At 43.8% G+C, this 23,878-nt stretch overlaps 1 protein-coding gene across 3 annotated transcripts in view; it reads left to right on the top strand.

The window, feature by feature from the left end:
* LOC311133774 (copine-5) overlaps window positions 1–23,878 on the top strand; it is a gene marked incomplete at both ends in the record, with an annotated part of 271,494 nt that overhangs the window by 63,360 nt on the left and 184,256 nt on the right. For all 3 annotated transcript variants that reach the window (XM_084167331.1, XM_084167329.1, XM_084167330.1), the window contains 3 exons: window positions 5,252–5,292; window positions 5,856–5,902; window positions 19,253–19,356. In XM_084167331.1, the coding sequence (XP_084023457.1) occupies window positions 5,252–5,292; window positions 5,856–5,902; window positions 19,253–19,356 (192 nt within the window). The remainder of the gene's footprint in view (window positions 1–5,251; window positions 5,293–5,855; window positions 5,903–19,252; window positions 19,357–23,878) is intronic.

Below are 23,878 nucleotides of genomic sequence, written 5' to 3'. Positions count from 1 at the left end.
TAGTTATGCACGCTCAAGTTTTCTGTTTTTTTGTCTTATTTCTAAATTGTTTCACAATAAAAAATATTTTGTATCTTCAAAGTGGTAGGCATGTTGTGTAAATCAAATGATACAAACCCCCCAACAATCAATTTTATTTCCAGGTTGTAAGGCAGCAAAATAGGAAAAATGCCAAGGGGGGTGAACACTTTTGCAAGCCACTGTATATGTAAGGTTTGTATCACAACTAAAGTGGCCAAATAACTCCAAAAGTAGCCTATAGGTCTAGGACCCCTGGAACACGGTTAGAGAACCCATAGCCTACAGAGCCTAGTGAAACATGTGTTCTTATAAACCCAGTCAATGCGCAATCACGTGCGAAAACAGAGTATTGACTGACCACTATTTAAAAGAGGATCTCAGCTTTCTCATGCTGCTATATTTATTGCTCAATTCTTAAAATTAAGCACATTAATCTGCTTTACAACTGGTGTAGCCTAACTGGCATACAGTGAGGGAAAAAAGTATTTGATCCCCTGCTGATTTTGTACGTTTACCCACTGACAAAGAAATGATCAGTCTATAATTTTAATGGTAGGTTTATTTGAACAGTGAGAGACAGAATAACAACAACAAAAAATCCAGAAAAACGCATGTCAAAAATGTTAGAAATTGATTTGCATTTTAATGAGGGAAATAAGTATTTGACCCCCTCTCAATCAGAAAGATTTCTGGCTCCCAGGTGTCTTTTATACAGGTAACGAGCTGAGATTAGGAGCACACTCTTAAAGGGAGTGCTCCTAATCTCATCTTGTTACCTGTTTAAGACACCTGTACAGAGAAGCAATCAATCAATCAGATTCCAAACTCTCAACCATGGCCAAGACCAAAGAGCTCTCCAAGGATGTCAGGGACAAGATTGTAGACCTACACAAGGCTGGAATGGGATACAAGACCATCGCCAATCAGCTTGGTGAGAAGGTGACAACAGTTGGTGCGATTATTCGCAAATGGAAGAAACACAAAAGAACTGTCAATCTCCCTTGGTCTGGGGCTCCATGCAAGATCTCACCTCGTGGAGTTGCAATGATCATGAGAACGGTGAGGAATCAGCCCAGAACTACACGGGAGGATCTTGTCAATGATCTTAAGGCAGCTGGGACCATAGTCACCAAGAAAACAATTGGTAACACACTACGCCATGAAGGACTGAAATCCTGCTGCGCCCGCAAGGTCCCCCTGCTCAAGAAAGCACATATACAGGACCGTCTGAAGTTTGCCAATGAACATCTGAATGATTCAGAGGAGAATTGGGTGAAAGTGTTGTGGTCAGATGAGACCAAAATCGAGCTCTTTGGCATCAACTCAACTCGCCGTGTTTGGAGGAGGAGGAATGCTGCCTATGACCCCAAGAACACCATCCCCACCGTCAAACATGGAGGTGGAAACATTATGCTTTGGGGGTGTTTTTCTGCTAAGGGGTCAGGACAACTTCACCGCATCAAAGGGACGATGGACGGTCAAATCTTGGGTGAGAACCTCCTTCCCTCAGCCAGGGCATTGAAAATGGGTATTCCAGCATGACAATGACCCAAAACAAACGGCCAAGGCAACAAAGGAGTGGCTCAAGAAGAAGCACATTAAGGTCCTGGAGTGGCCTAGCCAGTCTCCAGACCTTAATCCCATAGAAAATCTGTGGAGGGAGCTGAAGGTTCGAGTTGCCAAATGTCAGCCTCGAAACCTTAATGACCTGGAGAAGATCTGCAAAGAGGAGTGGGACAAAATCCCTCCTGAGATGTGTGCAAACCTGGTGGCCAACTACAAGAAACGTCTGACCTCTGATTGCCAACAAGGGTTTTGCCACCAAGTACTAAGTAATGTTTTGCAGAGGGGTCAAATACTTATTTCCCTCATTAAAATGCAAATCAATTTATAACATTTTTTACATGCGTTTTTCTGGATTTTTGTTGTTGTTATTCTGTCTCTCAATGTTCAAATAAACCTACCATTAAAATTATAGACTGATCATATCTTTGTCAGTGGGCAAACGTACAAAATCAGCAGGGGATCAAATACTTTTTCCCTCACTGTACATAGGCAGCTCGTGAATTTCAAGGTCGGGAAAGAAAATGTTCACCATAAAAATGCACCTTTATAATAAAGCATTAGGCCTACATGCATAATCACATTTGCAGACTTGTGTAAGTTAGCCTACTATTAGTAATGTGATGAGTAGATTGGATAGTCATAATTTAGGATAATAATATCCTCAAACTCAATCATTGTTTGCAAAAAAAGACTGTTCAATGCATGGCTGAGCGCATATAGCGTAGAGTAGTTTCTTCTTTCTTTGCATAGGGAAATGTGGTCTTTTATAAACATATTCCATGCAATTTTACTACACTTTATATATGACTGGAGACATTAGAATAATATTTTTTCATAGGACAAATTAAAGGGTAGCCTACTCTGCTGACAGTGACAAAAATAGCAATAGTTGTCCATATAATAGACCTATGAGAAGGGGAGACCCAAATATAATATGACGTCCATCTAAACTGGAGGAGGAAATTATTGTCCAAAAACAAACTTTTATGTAGCGCTGACCCAACAATGATAAATAGTGAACATGCGTAGTGCGCACTCCCCGGGGATATTGCCGATGCTCTCCGCTGGTGCCAATAAGATAGGCTATACTGTTGTTCGCTCGACTAAGTTGAGAATTTTGATAACTAAAAGATAGATTAGCCCTTTCATTGTCTTCTCTTTAAAGCAATAACCATTTGCTTTCCAAACTATGTTTTCCCGCAATTGTATTTTAAATATTGCGATATGCCTGGCTTGGCCTCTTTTCACAGACAGTTGCAACTCAGCAATAATCTACCAAAATTGCGCGCGCTGCATTTCCTTCCAACTATAGTCAATGTGGTTTAAAACAATCCACAACTTTAATTTTTTTAAATAAGCTAAATATCTTCTGTGGCCAAATCATGCTTTAGTAGCCAATTTTTAATGATTTTATTTAAACGTAGCTTCCCCTAGCCTTATGGATGCGCCGCCTATGCTTGCATATTAAAAACATAACTGCACAACCTGCATTTGCTATTCGATGACATGTTTTTTTTCGTGGGCCATTCTAATAAAAAATAATTCCACACATATATTAGTAGGCTATATGTAAATACCAGATTAAATTAAGAATAGTCTGATGGTGAGAATTTTATAAAGTGCTTGTCAAATTGTGAATGAGAGACTGATGTGTGTGCAGCCTGTACAAGAAACAGAGCAGAGCTCATACCTTTCATGCAACATTATGTAGCCTTAGAATGTATAGAAAATCATAACATATAGCCTAATGTTTGTATCACAATAAAAATTGCATTAATAACTCTAAATTAAGCATATTGGAGGACCTGTTTCTTTGTTAACCGGTCAATTCAATACAATATTCCTGGGTTGCAGGCATTGGGTCAATACAGAATAGCCACATGTGCGCACTCCCTCGGAAATCGTTTGGAGAAAATATCCTTTCTATTTTATTCAGCTATGTTCAATTGTATTCTTCATACTATAAAATAATATAAAATAATGCCTCGGAATTCTAAACAAATCTTGTCTGCTAAATGAACTAGTGTAGCCCACAGCCATATGGAATAGCCATACCAGGGCCTAGCATAAGGGCAACTCAGAGCATGCTATTCTGAAATAGACTACATTTTCTTCATATCATGTTTCTTTAGACCTGTCTGAAATAAATAATGGATTTATTGTGATGGTGTAGGCCATATTAAATGGATTTATTATACTTTTAAAATGTAGATGTTCCAAAGGTCTGCATCATTGGCTTGTAGGCTATGTGTGGAAGCCAGGAGATGCTAAACGTGTTTATGTTAATTTGGTCAATTGCCATGAGACCTGCAGTTATTTACTTGACAATCACCAGCTGACAAAATGTCATGCCTGCCACAGCCCTAGTCATGTTTTAATCTAACAGTAAATGTAATGTCCTAAAACAAACTTTGCAGTTGTAGCCCTGCTACCCTATGCACTCGCAAAGGCTGTTGTGCAATTGCTTATTTCGTGCACTTCATATCTTAAAGCCATATATAATATCTTGGTTGTAAAATAGTTGCTATTTAGCTCAATATTAAGAGATGAGAAGTAAAATGAATACTCACAGAAAGCTGAGAACAAGAGTAGTTGCTTCCAAAGCTATGTGTTTCCCGCAAATTTGATTTTTAAACGTTAAACAATCAGAAGCCTTTTGTCTCTCTCCCAGAGCACACATCAAGTGGCTCGCTCATCGCAGCAGGGGCCACTTGCCAGCGGAACAGTCCCCAGCGAAACAGGCCCAGGGGCAGGCAGACACTTTCATTACAGGAATCATGAGGATAATGCTCATTAGGAGGACGTTTTGAAACTTTTGAGTGAAGTGACCATGTAATGAATTTTCAACTTGCACACAACCAATTACAAATTTAACTTGCACAGTCAGGTCAAAGGGTTGCAAAATACTAAATGGTTGCAGTCTGGACGACCTGCCCCTTGACATATGGTAGCTATATTGTAATCAAAGTTGCGTCAAAATTAGTGGTCTGCAGCAAACTACTAGCTAGCATTATCAATCTGTTTTTAGCACTTTCAGATTTCTCTTGAGGTCGGTAGTATTTCTCCTGGTCAAAGTGTGGGAGTAAACACTGCCTTCTCTCGTGGAAACATTGCATTCGGTCTTGTTTGAATCTACACGATAAGAAAAGTGGCTCCAAACATCTTCCCTTTTTCTACCGGGAGCTTTTACCCACCGGGAGAGTAACCATGGCATGTGCCTCCAGATTGCAAATAACACTGAAAAGATCTCAATCTCTCCAACAACTCTTATCCAGTCCACTTACTAGTCAGATTGTGGTCACAAAGATAATTTAGTCTCGTCTCGTTTTCGTCAACCCAAATAAATAAAAAAATTGTTGGTATAATCAATCTGGGTATAGATGTTTGATGAATATTTTTCACTATTTTAGTTGATGAAATTAACACTGCAGCCACTACAGCTGTTGGATGATATGAATAGGTACTGAGTCAGGACCTCTATGGTTAACTTAATAGATCTCAGGGGCAACTCTGAAAGCCATTATTGCCTGTGCAATGACTCATGCAATAACTGAAGCACAGAACAAATTAATGAATTGGTCTCTGATTTGGTCTCTGATATATTTCGATAAGGTTATGAAGTTGATAATGCTTGACAGTTTTCCTCTTTCCTTTTGTCTTTCAGGAATCTTCTAGATAAAGACACATTCTCCAAATCTGACCCATGTGAGTCAACCTTTTATGTGCTCCTTCCCTCTCTACCTTCCTTCCTCTGTCCGTCTGTCTCTCCGTCTATCTGTCCATTCATGCCTCTGTCCCTCCTTCCCTCCCTCCATGCGTCCCTCCCTCCCTCCTCTTTCTTACTCCCTCTCTCCCTACCTCTGTCCGTCCATCCCCACCTCCACCTCTCCCCACTCCCTCCACCTCCCCCCACTCCCTCCGCTTTCCCTCCCTCTCTGTCCCTGCATGATAGTTGATTTTAGGACTAGATGTTAGCTTTGCCTTTAGCCTCAGTTTGTTGTTTGCTCAGTGTTCTGTAGCTAAAGCTTTTGTATTGATCTGCGCTGTTCAATTTGCCAGCATCTATATCTGTCTGCCTTTTTCTGATTGTCTTTCTGCCCTGAATGTATCTCTTTCTCTTTCACAATCTCTATATCACTCTGTATCCCTCTCGCTTTCTCAATCTCACCTCTCTCTATCCCCCTCTCTCTCAATCTCACCTCTCTCAATTTCACCTCTCAATCTCACCTCTCTCTCTCTCTCTCTCTCTCTCTCTCTCTCTCTCTCAGTATGTGTGCTCTACACCCAAGGAGTGGAGACCAAGCAGTGGAGAGAGGTGAGCGAACACGCATGCATGCACGCATGCACACACACACACACACAGTCTTGCGCAGCTAACCTTGTGGGGACATACAATTTAGTCCTATTCAAAATCCTATTTTCCCTAAACCCTAACCCCAAACCTAACCCTAACTCATACCCTAACCCTAACCTTAACCCAAAAACCTAACCTTAACCCTAACCCTAGTTCCTAACCCTAACCCTAAAACTAACCTTATCTCCTAACCCTAACACTAATTCTAACCTGAACCTTAAACCCCCTAGAAGTAGCCTTTGACCTTGTGGGGACCAACAAAATGTCCCCAGTTTGTCAAATTTGTCTTGGTTTACTATTCTTGTGGGGACTTCTGGTCCCCACAAGTATAGTTAAACACGTCCACACACACACACACACACACACACACACACACACACACACACACACACACACACACACACACACACACACACACACACTTCAGAGGCTTCTAAAGTCCAATGAGTCCCTTTCAAATCAAATCAAATCACATTTTATTTGTCACATACACGTGTTTTGCAGATGTTATTGCAGGTGTAGCGAAATGCTTGTGCTTCCAGCTCCGACAGTGCAGTAATATCTAACAAGTAATATCTACTAATTTCACAACATATACCCTATACACACAAATCTAGTAAGGAATGGAAGTTAAGAATATATACATATATGGACAAGCAATGACAGAGCGGCATGGACTAAGATACAGTAGAATATTATAGAATAGAGTACAGTATATACATATGAGATGAGTAGTGCAAGATATGTAAACATTATCAAAGTGACTAGTGTTCCATTTCATAAAGTGGCCTGTGATTTCAATAGGCAGCAGCAGCCTCTAATGTGCTAGTGATGGCTATTTAACAGTCTGATGGCCTTGAGATATAAGCTGTTTTTCCTTCTCTCGGTCCCAGCTTTGATGCACCTGTACTGACCTCGCCTTCTGGATGATAGCGTGGTGAACAGGCAGTGGCTCGGGTGGTTGATGTCCTTGATGATCTTTTTGGCCTTCCTGTGACATCGGGTGCTGTAGGTGTCTTGGAGGGTGGGTAGTTTGACCCCGGTAATGCGTTCGGCAGACCGCACCACCCTCTGGAGAGCCCTGCAGTTGCGGGCGGTGCAGTTGCCGTACCAGGCGGTGATACAGCCTGACAGGATGCTCTCAATTGTGCATCTGTAAAAGTTTGTGAGGGTTTTAGGTGCCAAGCCACATTTCTTCAGCCTCCTGAGGTTGAAGAGGCTCTGTTGCGCCTTCTTCACCACACTGTCTGCGTGGGTGGACCATTTCAGTTTGTCAGTGATGTGTACGCCAAGGAACTTGAAGCTTTCCACCTTCTCCACTGCGGTCCCGTCGATGTGGATAGGGGGGTGCACCCTCTGCTGTTTCCTGAAGTCCACGATCATCTCCTTTGTTTTGTTGATGTTGAGTGAGAGGTTATTTTCCTGGCACCACACTCCCAGAGTCCTCACCTCCTCCCTGTAGGCGGTCTCGTCATTGTTGGTAATCAAGCCTACTACTGTTGTGTCGTCTGCAAACTTGATGATTGGTTTGGAGGCGTGCTTGGCCATGCAGTCATGGGTGAACAGAGAGTACAGTAGGGGTCTGAGCACGCACCCTTGTCGGGCCCCAGTGTTGAGGATCAGCGAAGTGGAGATGTTGTTTCCTACCTTCACCACCTGGGGGCAGCCCGTCAGGAAGTCCAGGACCCAGTTGCACAGGGAGGGGTTCAGACCCAGGGCCTCGAGCTAAATGAAGAGCTTGGAGGGTACTATGGTGTTGAATGCTGAGCTATAGTCAATGAACAGCATTCTTACATAGGTATTCCTCTTGTCCAGATGGGATAGGGCAGTGTGCAGTGTGATGGCGATTGCATCGTCTGTGGATCTATTGGGGCGGTAAGCAAATTGAAGTTGGTCTAGGGTGACAGGTAAGGTAGAGGTGAGATGATCCTTGACTAGTCTCTCAAAGCACTTCATGATGACAGAGGTGAGTGCTATGGGGCGATAGTCATTTAGTTCAGTTACCTTTGCTTTCTTGGGTACAGGAACAATGGTGGCCATCTTGAAGCATGTGGGAACAGCAGACTGGGAAAAGGAGAGATTGAATATGTCATTAAACACACCAGCCAGCTGGTCTGCACATGCTCTGAGGACCCGGCTAGGGATGCTATCTGGGCCGGCAGCCTTGCGGGGTTAACATGCTTAAATGTCTTACTCACGTCAACCACGAAGAAGGAGAGGCCACAGTCCTTGGTAGTGGGCCTCGTCGGTGGCACTGTGTTATCCGTGGGTATTTACTGTTTGTGAGGGAAATAGCTTCTCTTTATTTTTATCCTTTTTTTTTTCAAATAATTAATTGAGCCCAGCACTGACATTTAAAAGTGTAAAAGTTAGGATCAGTTTTGGTATAAATGTGGCTTTAACTCTTCACACACCCACCTCTATACTCAACATATACAAGCCACAGCGTGAGCTTCAAAATAGGACAAACTCATTACTTTAAGAACCTTTCTGCGTACATGAGTGTTTATGTGCATAGGGGGATAATGTGTTTATTCAGAGCTGTTTAGTGGAGATCTGACAAGCTTGACCTTTTCAAGCCTTGTACCATATGATTTGCCTGTCTGTGACATCATAGCTGTACACTCCAGGCGAGAGAACATGACCAGTTCCCACTGCTCGTGTCTGTGTGCTACCATACCGATCGCTGTCTGTGTAATCACAGTCGAAGTTCCGCAAAGGGAGAAACTCAAAGGTCCAAACTTTTTAAGTAAGTGACCAGGTGACAGTCAAGGATAAGGTTGAAGGGGCTATCCAAATTCATAAGCTGCTCTGTGAATCAAAGCCCCGCTACTGCTGCCTAGAGTGTGTGCCTGTGTGTGTATGTGCATTGTAAGTCTGTTCAGACAGTTTTGAGAAATATTGAGCATCATAGCATAAAGAACTTACTCTCAGTACACTGATCACTCTATCTATGTCTACAGTGTGTCTCTGGGAACACAGGACTGGCAAGACAGAATAGAGCTAGACAGAGGAAGAAAGAGATGGTTAGATCCGTTGCATGGAGAGAGAAAAAGAGAGAGAGAGACAGAGAGAGAGAGACAGAGAGAGAGAGAGACAGAGAGAGAGACAGAGAGAGAGAGAGAGAGAGAGAGGGAGGGGGGGGGGGGGGGGGGGGAGGGGGGGGGACAAACACCTACCTGGAGGTGACAGCATTCCCTCCCCCATATGCCCCCCTAGGCACAACTATGACAACATAACCAACAAAAACGGGTCACAACTCCTGCAGCTCTGTCGCACACTGGGTATGTACATAGTCAATGGTAGGCTTCGAGGGGACTCCTGGACAAAACGGTCCACTGTAATAGTGAAGGTGTAAACTTAGCGGTACAAAACCTAAACAGTATATTTGACCTCTCAGCTTCCCTATCAAATCTTAAAATTTCGAACAGAAAACCGAAGAAAACTAACAACAGTGACAAATGGTTTGATGAAGAATGCAAAAACCTAAGAAAGACATTGAGAAACCTATCCAAACAAACACATAGAGACCCAGAAAACCTAAGCCTTTACTATGGTCAATCACTAAAACAATACAGTAATACACTACGTAAAAAGAAGGAACAGCATGTCAGAAATCAGCTCAATGTAATTGAAGAATCCATAGACTCTAACCACTTCTGGGAAAATTGGAAAACACTAAACAAACAACAACACGAAGAGCTATCTATCCAAAACGGAGATGTATGGGTAAACCACTTCTCCAATCTTTGTGGCCCTATAACAAAGAACAAACAGCAAAAAAATATACATGATCAAATGCAAATCTTAGAATCAACTATTAAAGACTACCAGAACCCACTGGATTCTCCAATTACATTGAATGAACTACAGGACAAAATACAAAACCCTCCAACCCAAAAAGGTCTGTGGTGTTGATGGTATCCTCAATGAAATTATAAAATATACAGACCACAAATTCCAATTGGCTATACTTAAACTCTTTAACATCATCCTTAGCTCTGACATCTTCCCCAATATTTGGAACCAAGGACTGATCACCCCAATCCACAAAAGTGGAGACAAATTTGACCCCAATAACTACCGTGGGATATGCGTCAACAGCAACTTTGGGAAAATCCTCTGCATTATCATTAACTGCAGATTAGTTCATTTCCTCAGTGAAAACAATGTATTGAGAAAATGTCAAATTGGCTTTTCACCACATTACCGTACGACAGACCACGTATTAACCCTAAATACCCTAATTGATAAACAAACAAACCAAAACAAAGGCAAAGTCTTCTCATACTTTGTTGATTTCAAAAAAAGCTTTTGACTCAATTTGGCATGAGGGTCTGCTATACAAATTGATGAAAAGTGGGGTTGGGGGAAAAACATACAACATTATAAAATCCATGTACACAAACAACAAGTGTGCGGTTAAAATTGGCAAAAAACACACACATTTCTTTCCACATGGCCGTGGGGTGAGACAGGGATGCAGTTTAAGCCCCACCCTCTTCGACATATATATCAACGAATTGGCGAGGGCACTAGAACAGTCTGCAGCACCCGGCCTCACCCTACTAGAATCTGAAGTAAAATGTCTACTGTTTGCTGATGATCTGGTGCTTCTGTCACCAACCACGGAGGGCCTACAGCAGCACCTAGATCTTCTGCACAGATTCTGTCAGACCTGGGCCCTGACAGTAAATCTCAGTAAGACAAAAATAATGGTGTTCCAAGGAAGGTCCAGTTGCCAGGACCACAAATACAAATTCCATCTAGACACTGTTGCTCAAGAGCACACAAAAAAACGATACATACCTCGGCCTAAACATCAGCACCACAGGTAACTTCCACAAAGCTGTGAACGATCTGAGAGACAAGGCAAGAAGGGCCTTCTATGCCATCAAAAGGAACATAACATTTAGGATCTGGCTAAAAATACTTGAATCAGTTATAGAACCCATTGCCCTTTATGGTTGTGAGGTCTGGGGTCCGCTCACCAACCAAGATTTCACAAAATGGGACAAACACCAAATTGAGACTCTGCATGCAGAATTCTGCAAAAATATGTACAACGAAAAACACAAAATAATGCATGCAGAGCAGAATTAAGCCGATACCCGCTAATAATCAAAATCCAGAAAAGAGCTGTTAAATTCTATAACTACTTAAAAGGAAGCGATTCCCAAACCTTCCATAACAAAGCCATCACCTACAGAGAGATGAACTTGGAGAAGAGTCCCCTAAGTAAGCTGGTCCTGGGGCTCTGTTCACAAACACAAACAGACCCCACAGAGTCGCAGGACAACAACAACAACAACACAATTAGACCCAACCAAATCATGAGAAAACAAAAAGAGAATTACTTGACACATTGGAAAGAACAAACAAAAAAACTGAGCAAACTATAATGCTATTTGGCCCTAAACAGAGAGTACACAGTGGCAGAATACCTGACGACTGTGACTGACCCAAACTTAAGGAAAGCTTTGACTATGTACAGACTCAGTGAGCATAGCCTTGCTATTGAGAAAGGCCGCCGTAGGCAGACCTGGCTCTCAAGAGAAGACAGGCTATGTGCACACTGCCCACAAAAGGAGGTTAAACTGAGCTGCACTTCCTAACCTCCTGCCAAATGTAGGACCATATTAGAGACACATATTTCCCAGAGATCCACAAAGAATTTGAAAACAAACCCAATTTTGATAAACTTCCTTACAGTGAGGGAAAAAAGTATTTGATCCCCTGCTGATTTTGTACGTTTGCCCACTGACAAAGACATGATCAGTCTATAATTTTAATGGTAGGTTTATTTGAACAGTGAGAGACAGAACAACAACAACAAAATCCAGAAAGACGCATGTCAAAAATGTTAGAAATTGATTTGCATTTTAATGAGGGAAATAAGTATTTGACCCCTCTGCAAAACATGACTTAGTACTTGGTGGCAAAACCCTTGATGGCAATCACAGAGGTCGGACGTTTATTGTAGTTGGCCACCAGGTTTGCACACATCTCATTAGGGATTTTGTTCCACTCCTCTTTGCAGATCTTCTCCAAGTAATTAAGGTTTCGAGGCTGACGTTTGGCAACTCAAACCTTCAGCTCCCTCCACAGATTTTCTATGGGATTAAGGTCTGGAGACTGGCTAGGCCACTCCAGGACCTTAATGTGCTTCTTCTTGAGCCACTCCTTTGTTGCCTTGGCCGTGTGTTTTGGGTCATTGTCATGCTGGAATACCCATCCACGACCCATTTTCAATGCCCTGGCTGAGGGAAGGAGGTTCTCACCCAAGATTTGACGGTACATGGCCCCGTCCATCGTCCCTTTGATGCGGTGAAGTTGTCCTGTCCCCTTAGCAGAAAAACACCCCCTAAGCATAATGTTTCCACCTCCATGTTTGACGATGGGGATGGTGTTCTTGGGGTCATAGGCAGCATTCCTCCTCCTCCAAACACGGCGAGTTGAGTTGATGCCAAAGAGCTCGATTTTGGTCTCATCTGACGACAACACTTTCACCCAGTTCTCCTCTGAATCATTCAGATGTTCTTTGGCAAACTTCAGACGGGCCTGTATATGTGCTTTCTTCAGCATGGGGACCTTGTGGGTGCTGCAGGATTTCAGTCCGTCACGGCGTAGTGTTTTACCAATTGTTTTCTTGGTGACTATGGTCCCAGCTGCCTTGAGATCATTGACAAGATCCTCCCGTGTAGTTCTGGGCTGATTCCTCACCATTCTCATGATCATTGCAACTCCACGAGGTGAGATCTTGCATGGAGCCCCAGGCCGAGGGAGATTGACAGTTCTTTTGTGTTTCTTCCATTTGCGAATAATCGCACCAACTGTTGTCACCTTCTCACCAAGCTGATTGGCGATGGTCTTGTAGCCCATTCCAGCCTTGTGTAGGTCTACAATCTTGTCCCTGACATCCTTGGAGAGCTTTTTGGTCTTGGCCATGGTGGAGAGTTTGGAATCTGATTGATTGATTGCTTCTGTGGACAGGTGTCTTTTATACAGGTAACAAGCTGAGATTAGGAGCACTCCCTTTAAGAGTGTGCTCCTAATCTCAGCTCGTTACCTGTATAAAAGACACCTGGGAGCCAGAAATCTTTCTGATTGAGAGGGGGTCAAATACTTATTTCCCTCATTAAAATGCTAATCAATTTCTAACATTTTTGACATGTGTTTTTCTGGATTTTCTGTTGTTGTTATTCTGTCTCTCACTGTTCAAATAAACCTACCATTAAAATTATAGACTGATCATTTCTTTGTCAGTGGGAAAACGTATATTAAATCAGCAGGGGATCAAATACTTTTTTCCCTCACTGAATCTACTGGGTGAAAAACCACAGTGTGCCATAACAGCAGCAATATGTGTGACCTGTTGCCACAAGAAAAGGGCAAACAGTGAAGAGCAAACACCAATGTTGTCACGCCCTGACTCAGGGGACTCTTATATGTTGAGTCAGGGTGTGTGTATTCTTTGTTTTTATATATTCTATGTTGTATATCTAGCATGTGTGGATCTATGTGGGCCGGTGTGGTTCCCAGTCAGAGGCAGCTGTCGCTCGTTGTCTCTGATTGGGGACCATACTTAAGCAGCCTATTGGCACAGTCTAGTTGTGGGATCTTGTTCTGTGTAAGGTATGTTGTGTGTGCTACCTTGGACTTCACGTTTAGTTTAGTTTGTTGTTTTGTCGTTGTGTTTATTTGGTTTAATAAACATGTACGTATATCACGCTGTGCCTTGGTCTGACCCGTCAATGAACGAACGTGACAGAAGATCCCACCAAACCAGGACCAAGCAGCGTGCCGAGGAGGAGCAGAGAGGATGGACTTGGCGAGAGATAAGAGAGGATCTGGCAAGGCAGATGGAGGCCCTGAAAGGGATCAGACCCGAGAGGCAACCCAATAACATTTTTGGGGGGGCACACGGTGTGGACGACGAGGCAGCAGGAGGCCGTGAAAGGGCGGATCTGCACGTTAGGAGAGGAGGCCACCATGTTACGGGGGATGTTGGCTCAGAGGTAGCAGGAGTTATTCGGTCAGAGGGAGGCGCTACAGGAGGCTAAAAGGGAGAAGGAAAAAGTAGAGTCACGGTGAGAGGAGCTGGTTAGGCAGCAGAAGGAGCGGGGGTTAATAAAGGAACCCAGTCCTGCTCCTCGCACCAAGCCAGTGGTGCGCGTCTCCAGCCCGGCCCGGCCTGTTCCTGCTCCTCGCACCAAGCCAGTGGTGCGCGTCGCCAGCCCGGCCCGGCCTGTTCCTGCTCCTCGCACCAAGCCAGTGGTGCGCGTCGCCAGCCCGGCCCGGCCTGTTCCTGCTCCTCGCACCAAGCCAGTGGTGCGCGTCACCAGCCCGGCCCGGCCCGGCCTGTTCCTGCTCCTCGCACCAAGCCAGTGGTGCGCGTCGCCAGCCCGGCCCGGCCTGTTCCTGCTCCTCGCACCAAGCCAGTGGTGCACGTCGCCAGCCCGGCCTGTTCCTGCTCCTCGCACCAAGCCAGTGGTGCGCATCGCCAGCCCGGCCCGGCCTGTTCCTGCTCCTCGCACCAAGCCAGTGGTGCGCGTCGCCAGTCCGGCCTGGCCCGTTCCTGCCCCTCGCACCAAGCCAGTGGTACGTGTTCCTAGTCAGGTCCGGCCCGTGCATGCTCCTCACACCAGACCAGTGGTGCGTTTGTCCAGTCCGGCACGGCCCGTGCCCGTTCCACCGGTGCCTGGTCCGGCACCGGTCAGCTGCTCCACTCCGGAGCCAGAGCAGTCCGCTCCACCGGTGCCAGTCCAGCTCCGGTCAGCTGCTCCACTCCGGAGCCAGAGCAGTCCGCTCCACCGGTGCCTGATCCAGCTCCGGTCAGCGGCTCCACTCCGGAGCCAGAGCTGTCTGCTCCACCAGTGCCCAGTCCAGCTCCGGTCAGCGGCTCCAGTCCAGACCATGACGTCAGCCCCTCTCCAGGTTCTGGGTCTCCCACACCAGGGTCCAGACAGGGCCTGGCGTATCGTGGGAGGAAGGAGAGGGGAAGCAACGCGCCGAGGTCTAGACCAGACCAGGGGCGCAACAGGGAGGCGGAGAGTGAGAGGTCGTCACGCCCCGAGCCAGATCTGCCTCCGAGGCGGAATGCCCACCCGGCCCCTACCCTGTTATGTTTATGTAGTGCGGTCGGAGTCTGCACCTTTGGGGGGGGGGGGGGGGGGTACTGTCACGCCCTGTCTCAGGGGACTCTTATTTGTTGAATCAGGGTGTGTGTATTATTTGTTTGTATATATTCTATGTTGTATATCTAGCATGTGTGGATCTATGTTGGCCGGTGTGGTTCCCAATCAGAGGCAGCTGTCGCTCGTTGTCTCTGATTGGGGACCATACTTAGGCAGCCTATTGGCACTAGTGGGTTGTGGGATCTTGTTCCGTGTAAGGTATGTTGTGTGTGCTACCTTGGACTAGTTTGTTGTTTTGTCGTTGTGTTTATTTGATTTAATAAACATGTACGTATATCACGCTGCGCCTTGGTCTGACCCGTCAATGAACGAACGTGACAAATGTAAATACAAACCATATTTATGTTGATTTATTTTCCCATTTGTACTTTAACTATTTGTACATTGTTACAACACTGTATATAGACATAATATGACATTTGAAATGTCTTTATTCTTTTGGAACTTCTGAGTGTAATGTTTACTGTTAATATTGTTTATTTCACTTTTGTTTACTATCTACTTCACTTGCTTTGGCAATGTTAACATACGTTTCCCATGCCAATAAAGCCCTTAAATTGAATTGAAATTGAAAAGTGAATTGAATTGAGAGAGAGAGAGACTCAACACCCTCTGCAGAACAGAAAACAACCACCACTGATGTTTGTGTCTGTACTGTAGGCTGTTGTTGAGGTATCTCCTACTGTGTTTGCCAGCAACAGTGGTGTCTAATGAACTGTAGCTGACACACACACACATGCTCACACACACATGCTCACACACACACACACACACACACAGGATAGATAGCCCAGTGGTGTCTAATTACCTCATAATGTAGCGACTGCTTCTCTCTAACTGGAAACCGCATTAGAGACCTGCTGATCACATCACGCTCCAGGTTACCAACACTGAAGCACTGTGTGTGTGTGTGTGTGTGTGTCAGTATCTGTGTTATAAGCATCAGCTTCCATCAATCTTAACTGTCTTTCAACATTGACCAACCTGTTTTAGCACTACATCTTTGGTAACACCAAAAGGTGTTAAAGGTGTCTCCTTGTGTCGTATGTATCAAAGGTCTCAGAGTAGAAGTGCTGATTTAGGATCAGTTCTGCCTTTTAGATCGCAATGAATAATATTACATGGTTAGGGGGAACCTGATCCTAGACCAGCACTCCTACTCTGAGATGCTTGATACATTGGGTCTCAGGTCTCCCTCAAATAGTTTCTTAACCCAGTGGTTCCCAAACTGTGTGTGTGTGTGGGGGGGGGGTTATTTAGGTTTTTTAGCCCATAGATTTTGTATTCAAATATCACATGAATACACATTAGACATGGCAAAATGTATAGAATTGTAAGAAAATGTGCTTTAAATCTGCAAAAGTTTATTTGCACCCCATGACAAAATGTATAGAATTGCAGGAAATAAGCTTTAAACCTGCAAAATGATCTCCACCAACAAGAGGGGTGTGAACAGTTTATGTCATGAACAGTGCTTGTGCCCATAGAAATAGACATGGCACGGGATGTTCCACAATGCTGGAAGGGGGGCCCCGAGGGAAAACGTTTGAGAACCCCTGTCTTAACCTCAAGGGATTTTATCCTGCATGATTAAATAAAGGCTAAATGAGGTTTGTCTCTACATTTAGAGAGGATGTATTGATTGCAAATGTCACCAGGAGTAATTACAAAGTAAACACACAGAATCCCAAATGGCAGATCAGTTGTTTACTCTGAAAGGAATAGCAATGGAAAAAAAGCCAATGAGGAGGCGTTGTTCACATTACACATAGTTATTATTTAATGAGTCTGTCCGTCAGCAGATTGGAGCTTCATAATGTAAACACTCAGCTATGGATCTTGTAAAAAATTAATTTATTTCCAAAATGAAAAACAATTTGCATCATCTGAACAGTTCAAATAACTTTGTTAATTTATCCAATTTAAGTTCTTACACTTAAGCTCAAAGTTCTTACACTTCTTGTCTCCAAATACGTCTGCAACATTGACTCTTGTGGCTCCCTAAAATAGTACAAAGGAAGCTTTCTCTATTACATCTTGTCCTCCAGCTTCAGAGAATGGAATGAACAGAAATGTAATAATCACAGGAGTGCGGGAGACATTTTATCCCGGTTAACCTCAATCCTCTGTAACTTTTATATCTGGCCCTGTTTAGAAAATGACTAGCTTTCTCTGGAGTGTGAGACAGCCAAGCACTGTTGGGAAATGGCTGTTTTATTCATGCATAATCAGAGAAGGTTTCTCTTCCTCTCTATTTCGGTCTTTCTCTTCTGTCTGTCTCTGTCGCTCTTTCTCCTTTCCCCTCTCACACCTTCCCTTCTCTCCCCATCTCTCTCTCTCTCCATTTCTCCCCCCCCCCCCCCCCCCCCCACTCCTTTTCTGTCTCGCTTTCTGTTTCTCAGTCTGCATAATTCATGGATCAACACAAATAGCTGTGAACAAACTGCAGCCCACCCCTGTGCACACGCCTCTAGAGTCTACCGCATACAACTACTGGGTTTCTACACCAAACAACCATAATGCTGCTGCCTCTGCTGTTTCACCATGTTGTACACTTGTTAAGGGCATCAGATGTTGGCCCCGTTTTACTCAGAAAACAGACTGAAACAGTGATTTTTCAGTAGTTTACAAAACATTTATAGGATGTGTCCCAAATGGCACCCCATTTCCTATGTAGTGCACTACTTTTGACCAGTACACCATATAACCACTGTGCTGCCTCTATGCTGTTTCACCATACATTACAGACATTGGCCCATTTTACACAACCACTGCAGATGGCACTGCCTCCCTGTTAAGGGATGTAGACAGACGTTGCCCCAGTTTTACTCAGAAACAACCATTTTTCAGTAGTTTACATTTACAGTCTCAATTCATTTGAGATCAATGGGTATAGTTCACCCCACTGTATCTCCTCATAGAGAGTTGCAAACAGAATCAGACCCCTTACTGGACTATATAGTCTTTGTTTCAGACATGTTTAAATGTATAATCAGATATTTCCATGACCATATTGGGTTACGAGGTCTCCATGATTGAAAGCCGTATATTACAGCAGCTGTATTTAGAGAAGGGGTTGTAACCCCTAGCGTATATTTAGGATTCCTCCATGGGCTTTACCAACAGTGTCATGTCACTCACACTGTCCTCTTTAGGAACTAAGTGGGGTGTGTGATTGGGTGAATTCCAAGCTTGCTGGCTTTTTTCCTAGATCTGCAGCCGTTCGTGCAGGAGTGAGAATCCCAGTAATTAACTGGGTTTAACCCCCGTCCATCTCCCCGTATTTTTCTCTTTTCTCATCTCCCCGTCTCTTTCACTTTTCCTGACTCCGGTGCCAATTCTGCCTCTTTCTCTCCTACTCTCTCTGTTTTTTCATATATATTTTGCCAACTCTGCCCCTCAGTCTCTCTCTCTCCTCCCTCTCAGCCTTCATCTCTCTACACTCTCTCTCCAAGCCATCTCTCCTTCCCCCTCTTCGTCCCTCCTCTTCCCTCTTCCTCTTCATCTCTCCCTCCTCCCTCTCTTCCCCTTCCCTTTCACCCTCTCTTCCTCCTCTACTCTCCTCCTCTCCCTCCCTCCTTCTCTCCCACTCTCTCTCTCTGGAGGGTGAGTTGAGGGGATGAGTGGGCGTTCTCTGCCTCAGTAATTAGAATGGGAGAAAAGAGACGAGGCAGGATCAAGGAAACACACTCACACAACAGGAGTGTGTAACACGTTGGTGTCACGGGGTGATACAGTCTCCCAATCATCCCTCTGCTGTCTCTCTCTTTGACAGGTGTGCATGTGTCTGAGAGAGAGAGATAGATAGAGAATAATAATGAAGAGATTGGAACTATAGGTTGTGTTTTTGGAGGATATATAATGCTGAATTATTAGTATTTTCTTCACATTTCTCCCATGTCCTTCCTTCCTTCCTTTCTCCCTCTCTCTCTCTCTCTCTCTCTCTCTCTCTCTCTCTCTCTCTCTCTCTCTCTCTCTCTCTCTCTCGTTCTCTCTCTCTCTCTCTCTCTCTCTCTCTCTCTCTCTCTCTCTCTCTCTCTCTCTCGTTCTCTCTCTCTCGTTCTCTCTCTCTCTCTCTCGTTCTCTCTCTCTCTCTCTCTCTCTCCTCCTCTAGTTTGGGAGAACAGAGGTGATTGACAACACGCTAAACCCAGACTTTGTCAGGAAGTACATCCTGGACTATTTCTTTGAGGAGAAGCAGAATCTACGCTTTGACTTGTGAGTGTTTATTTCCTTTAAACACTGGTCCTTATGAGTCCCAACATGTTCCCTTTCTTCTCTATCACTGTCTTTGTATCTTTCTCCCTCCCCCTCTCTGTGTTTCCCATTCAATTCAATTCAAGAGGCTATGTTAGCATGGAAAGTTTAGGGACTTACATTGTCAAAGCGAACATGAAGAAACATATACACGTTCCGTTATTCTGTTATACTGTTCAATGTTGCGCTCACATTCACACTGAGAGGAATCCTAGAGACTGTTTCCTCTCTGTTCAAATGGTGTTTAGTCATGAATAGTAAGCATCAGACAGACACTATGATTTAGAATGGTTGACACAGACCTGTCTCATTCTCTCAAACATAATGTGTCCAGGGGGACTCTGTGCATTAACAGGGATAGGGTGCAATTTTGGATGTAGACTATAATAGCAAACGGCAGGGTGATGAAGGAATATGGCAAGCTAAATCATTCGTAAAGTATTCAGACCCCTTGACTTTTTCCACATTTTGTTATGTTACAGCCTTATTCTAACATGGATTGAATACGTTTTTTTCCTCATCAATCTAAACACAATACCCCATAATGACAAAGCGAAAACAGTTTTTTGACATTTTTGCTAATTTATAAAAAATAAAAAACAGAAATACCTTATTTACATAAGTATTCAGACCCTTTGCTATGAGACTCGAAATTGAGCTCAGGTGCAGCCTGTTTCCATTGATAATCCTTGAGATATTTCAACAACTTGATTGGAGTCAACCTGTGGTATATTCAATTGATTGGACATGACTTGGAAAGGCACACACCTGTCTATATGTGGTCCCGGAGTTGACAGTGCATGTCAGAGCAAAAACCAAGACATGAGGTCGAAGGAATTGTCCGTAGAGCTCCGAGACAGGATAATGTCGAGGCACAGATTTAAAAAAATCTGCAGCATTGAAGGTCCCCAAGAACACAGTGGCCTCCATCATTCTTAAATGGAAGAAATTTGGAATCAACAAGACTCTTCCTAGATCAGGGGAAAAGGGCCTCGGTCAGGGAGGTGACCAAGAACCCGATGGTCACTCTGACAGAGCTCCATAATTCCTGTGTGGAGATGGGAGAACCTTCCAGAAGAACAACCATCTCTGCAGCATTCCACCAATCAGGCCTTTATGGTAGTGGCCAGATGGAAGCCACTCCTCAGTAAAAGGCACATGACAGCCTGCTTGTAGTTTGCCAAAAGGCACCGAAAGACTCCCAGACCATGATAAACAAGATTCTCTGGTCGGATGAAACCAAGATTGAACTCTTTGGCCTGAATACCAAGAGTCACGTCTGGAGGAAACCTGGCACCATCCCTACGGTGAAGCATGGTGGTGGCAGCATCATGCTGTGGGGATGTCTTTCAGTGGGGACTGGGAGACTAGTCAGGATCGAGGGCAAGATTAACGGAGCAAAGTACAGAGAGATCCTTGATGAAAATCTGCTCCAGAGTGCTTAGGACCTCAGACTGGGGCGAAGGTTCACCAGGAGTACGAACCTAAGCACACAGCCAAGACAACGCAGGAGTGGCTTCGGGACAAGTCTCTGAATGTCCTTGAGTGGGCCAGCCAGAGCCCGGACATGAACCCGATCTAACATCTCTGGAGAGACCTGAAAATAGCTGTGCAGCGACGCTCCCCATCCAACTTCACCGAGCTTGAGAGGATCTGCAGAGAAGAATGGGAGAAACTCCCCAAATACAGGTGTGCCAAGCTTGTAGCGTCATACTCAAGAAGAATCGAAGCTGCAATCACTGCCAAAGGTGCTTCAACCAAGTACTGAGTAAAGGGTAATACGGATAATGTGACTGCAATGACGTTCCATGTGTATGCACGATCCATGTTGTATTCCCACTCGTTCAACTTGCAAAGAAAGAAATCTGTGAAAATCGAAAACTAAACCTTGCTTCAGCGAGTCAAGTTAGGTTCCTATTTATTCCTCAGACACTCCAGAAGGTAACCAGCATTTCCATCATCAATCACGAAGACACGACATCATTACGCGCCGATGAGACGGGCGGTGTTCACTTGATTGACTGTATCTTGGTCCAATGACCACCTATCGTTTTGAAACATAGCTAGCTAGATAGCCAATGAGCTGTCCTTTACAGGAATATGAGATGGTCCTTTGTCTGAGGAAAAGCCTGTGTATTCAGCATGCGTGCAATGCGGTTTAGTGTCCATTGGAAATCTAAACAAGGAAGTGGCGCATCGCTTTACGCACAGCTCGATTTAGTAAACAAAGTTTTCAGCAAATTTTGAAAGTACAATATGGCTACTAATACTGGAAAAGCTAAATCAAAGTCCAGGTATCAGATTTGGATGAGATTATAGAGATCAACTGGGAAAGTGTCACAGAACCAGTAGATGAGGACTTAGTGAATATAGTTTAGACTCAACAGCTGAAGATATTTTTGGAAGGAGAGGACGCCACTTTAGACTGGTAAGTGAAATAATTTTTTTCTACTCATGCTAATGCTGTTGTTTGAATGGTTGAATATTATTCATTAGAGATTTTTTTGAGATTTTTTCTTTGATTGCTATATATATATATACAGTGGGGAGAACAAGTATTTGATACACTGCCGATTTTGCAGGTTTTCCTACTTACAAAGCATGTAGAGGTCTGTAATTTTTATCATAGGTACACTTCAACTGTGAGAGACACTCCAAACATAGTGGAGTTTGGAGTGTGACTGTTTGAGGTTGTGGACAGGTGTCTATTATACTGATAACAAGTTCAAACAGGTGCCATTAATACAGGTAACGAGTGGAGGACAGAGGAGCCTCTTAAAGAAGAAGTTACAGGTCTGTGAGAGCCAGAAATCTTGCTTCTTTGTAGGTGACCAAATACTTATTTTCCACCATAATTTGCAAATAAATTCATTAAAAATCCTACAATGTGATTTTCTGGATTTTTTTTCTCTCAATTTGTCTGTCATAGTTGACGTGTACCTATGATGAAAATTACAGGCCTCTCTCATCTTTTTAAGTGGGAGAACTTGCACAATTGGTGGCTGACTAAATACTTTTTTCCCCACTGTATAGACAGTACCAGTCAAACGTTTGGACACACCTACTCATTCAAGAGTGTTTCTTTATTTTTTCTACATTTTGGAATAATAGTGAAGACATCAAAACTATGAAATAACACATATGGAATCAAAAAATGTTAAACAAATCAAAGTATATTTTATATTTGAGATTCTTCAAATAGCCACCCTTTGCCTTGATGACAGCTTTACACACTCTTGGCATTCTCTCAACCAGCTTCACCTGGAATGTTCCCACATATGCTGAGCACTTGTTGGCTGCTTTTCCTTCACTCTGCCGTCCAACTCATCCCAAACCATCTCAATTGGGTTGAGGTCGGGGGATTGTGGAGGCCAGGTCATCTGATGCAGCACTCCATCACTTTCCTTCTTGGTCAAATAGCCCTTACACAGCCTGGAGCTGTGTTGGGTCATTGTCCTGTTGAAAAAGAAATGATAGTCCCACTAAGCCCAAACCAGATGGGATGGCGTATCGCTGCAAAATGCTTTGGTAGCCATGCTGGTTAAATGTGCCTTGATTTCTAGATAAATCACAGACAGTGTCACCAGCAAAGCACCCCCACACCATAACACCTCCTCCTCCATGCTTTACAGTGGAAATTACACATGCGGAGATCATCCGTTCACCCACACTGCGTCTCACAAAGACATGGTGGTTGGAACCAAAAATCTCAAATTTGGACTCCAGACCAAAGGACACATTTCCACTGGTCTAATGTCCATTGCTCATGTTTCTTGGCCCAAGCACGTCTCTTCTTATTATTGGGGTCCTTTAGTAGTGGTTTCTTTGCAGCAATTCGACCATGAAGGCCTGATTCACACAGTTACCTCTGAACAGTTGATTTTGAGATGTGTCTGTGACTTGAACTCTGTGAAGCATTTATTTGGGCTGCAATTTCTGAGGCTGGTAGCTCTAATAAACTTATCCCCTGCAGCAGAGGTAACTCTGAGTCTTCCATTCCTGTGGTGGTCCTCATGAGAGCCAGTTTCATCATAGCGCTTGATGGTTTTTGCGACTGCACTTGAAGAAACTTTCGAAGTTCTTGAAATGTTCTCACCTTCATGTCTTAAAGTAATGAAGGGCTGTCTTTTCTCTTTGCTTATTTGAGTTGTTCTTGCCATAAAAGGTATTTTACCAAATAGGGCTATCTTCTGTATACCCCCCCCCCTTGTCACAACACAACTGATTGGCTCAAACGCATTAAGAAGGAAAGAAATTCCACAAATTAACTGTTAAGAATGCACACCTGTCAATTGAAATGCATTCCAGGTGACTACCTCATGAAGCTGGTTGAGAGAATGCCAAGAGTGTGCAAAGCTGTCATCATGTCAAAGGGTGGCTATTTGAAGAATCTCCAATATAAAGTATATTTTGATTTGTTTAACACCTTTTCGGTTACTACATGATTCCATATGTGTTATTTCATAGTTTTGATGTCCTCACT

This window comes from Coregonus lavaretus, assembly GCF_964263955.1.
Source record: "Coregonus lavaretus genome assembly, chromosome: 8".
NCBI classification, from domain to species: Eukaryota; Metazoa; Chordata; class Actinopteri; order Salmoniformes; family Salmonidae; genus Coregonus; species Coregonus lavaretus.
The sequence above is the reverse complement of the archived record's forward strand: the minus strand, read 5'-3'. Positions and strand labels throughout refer to the sequence as shown.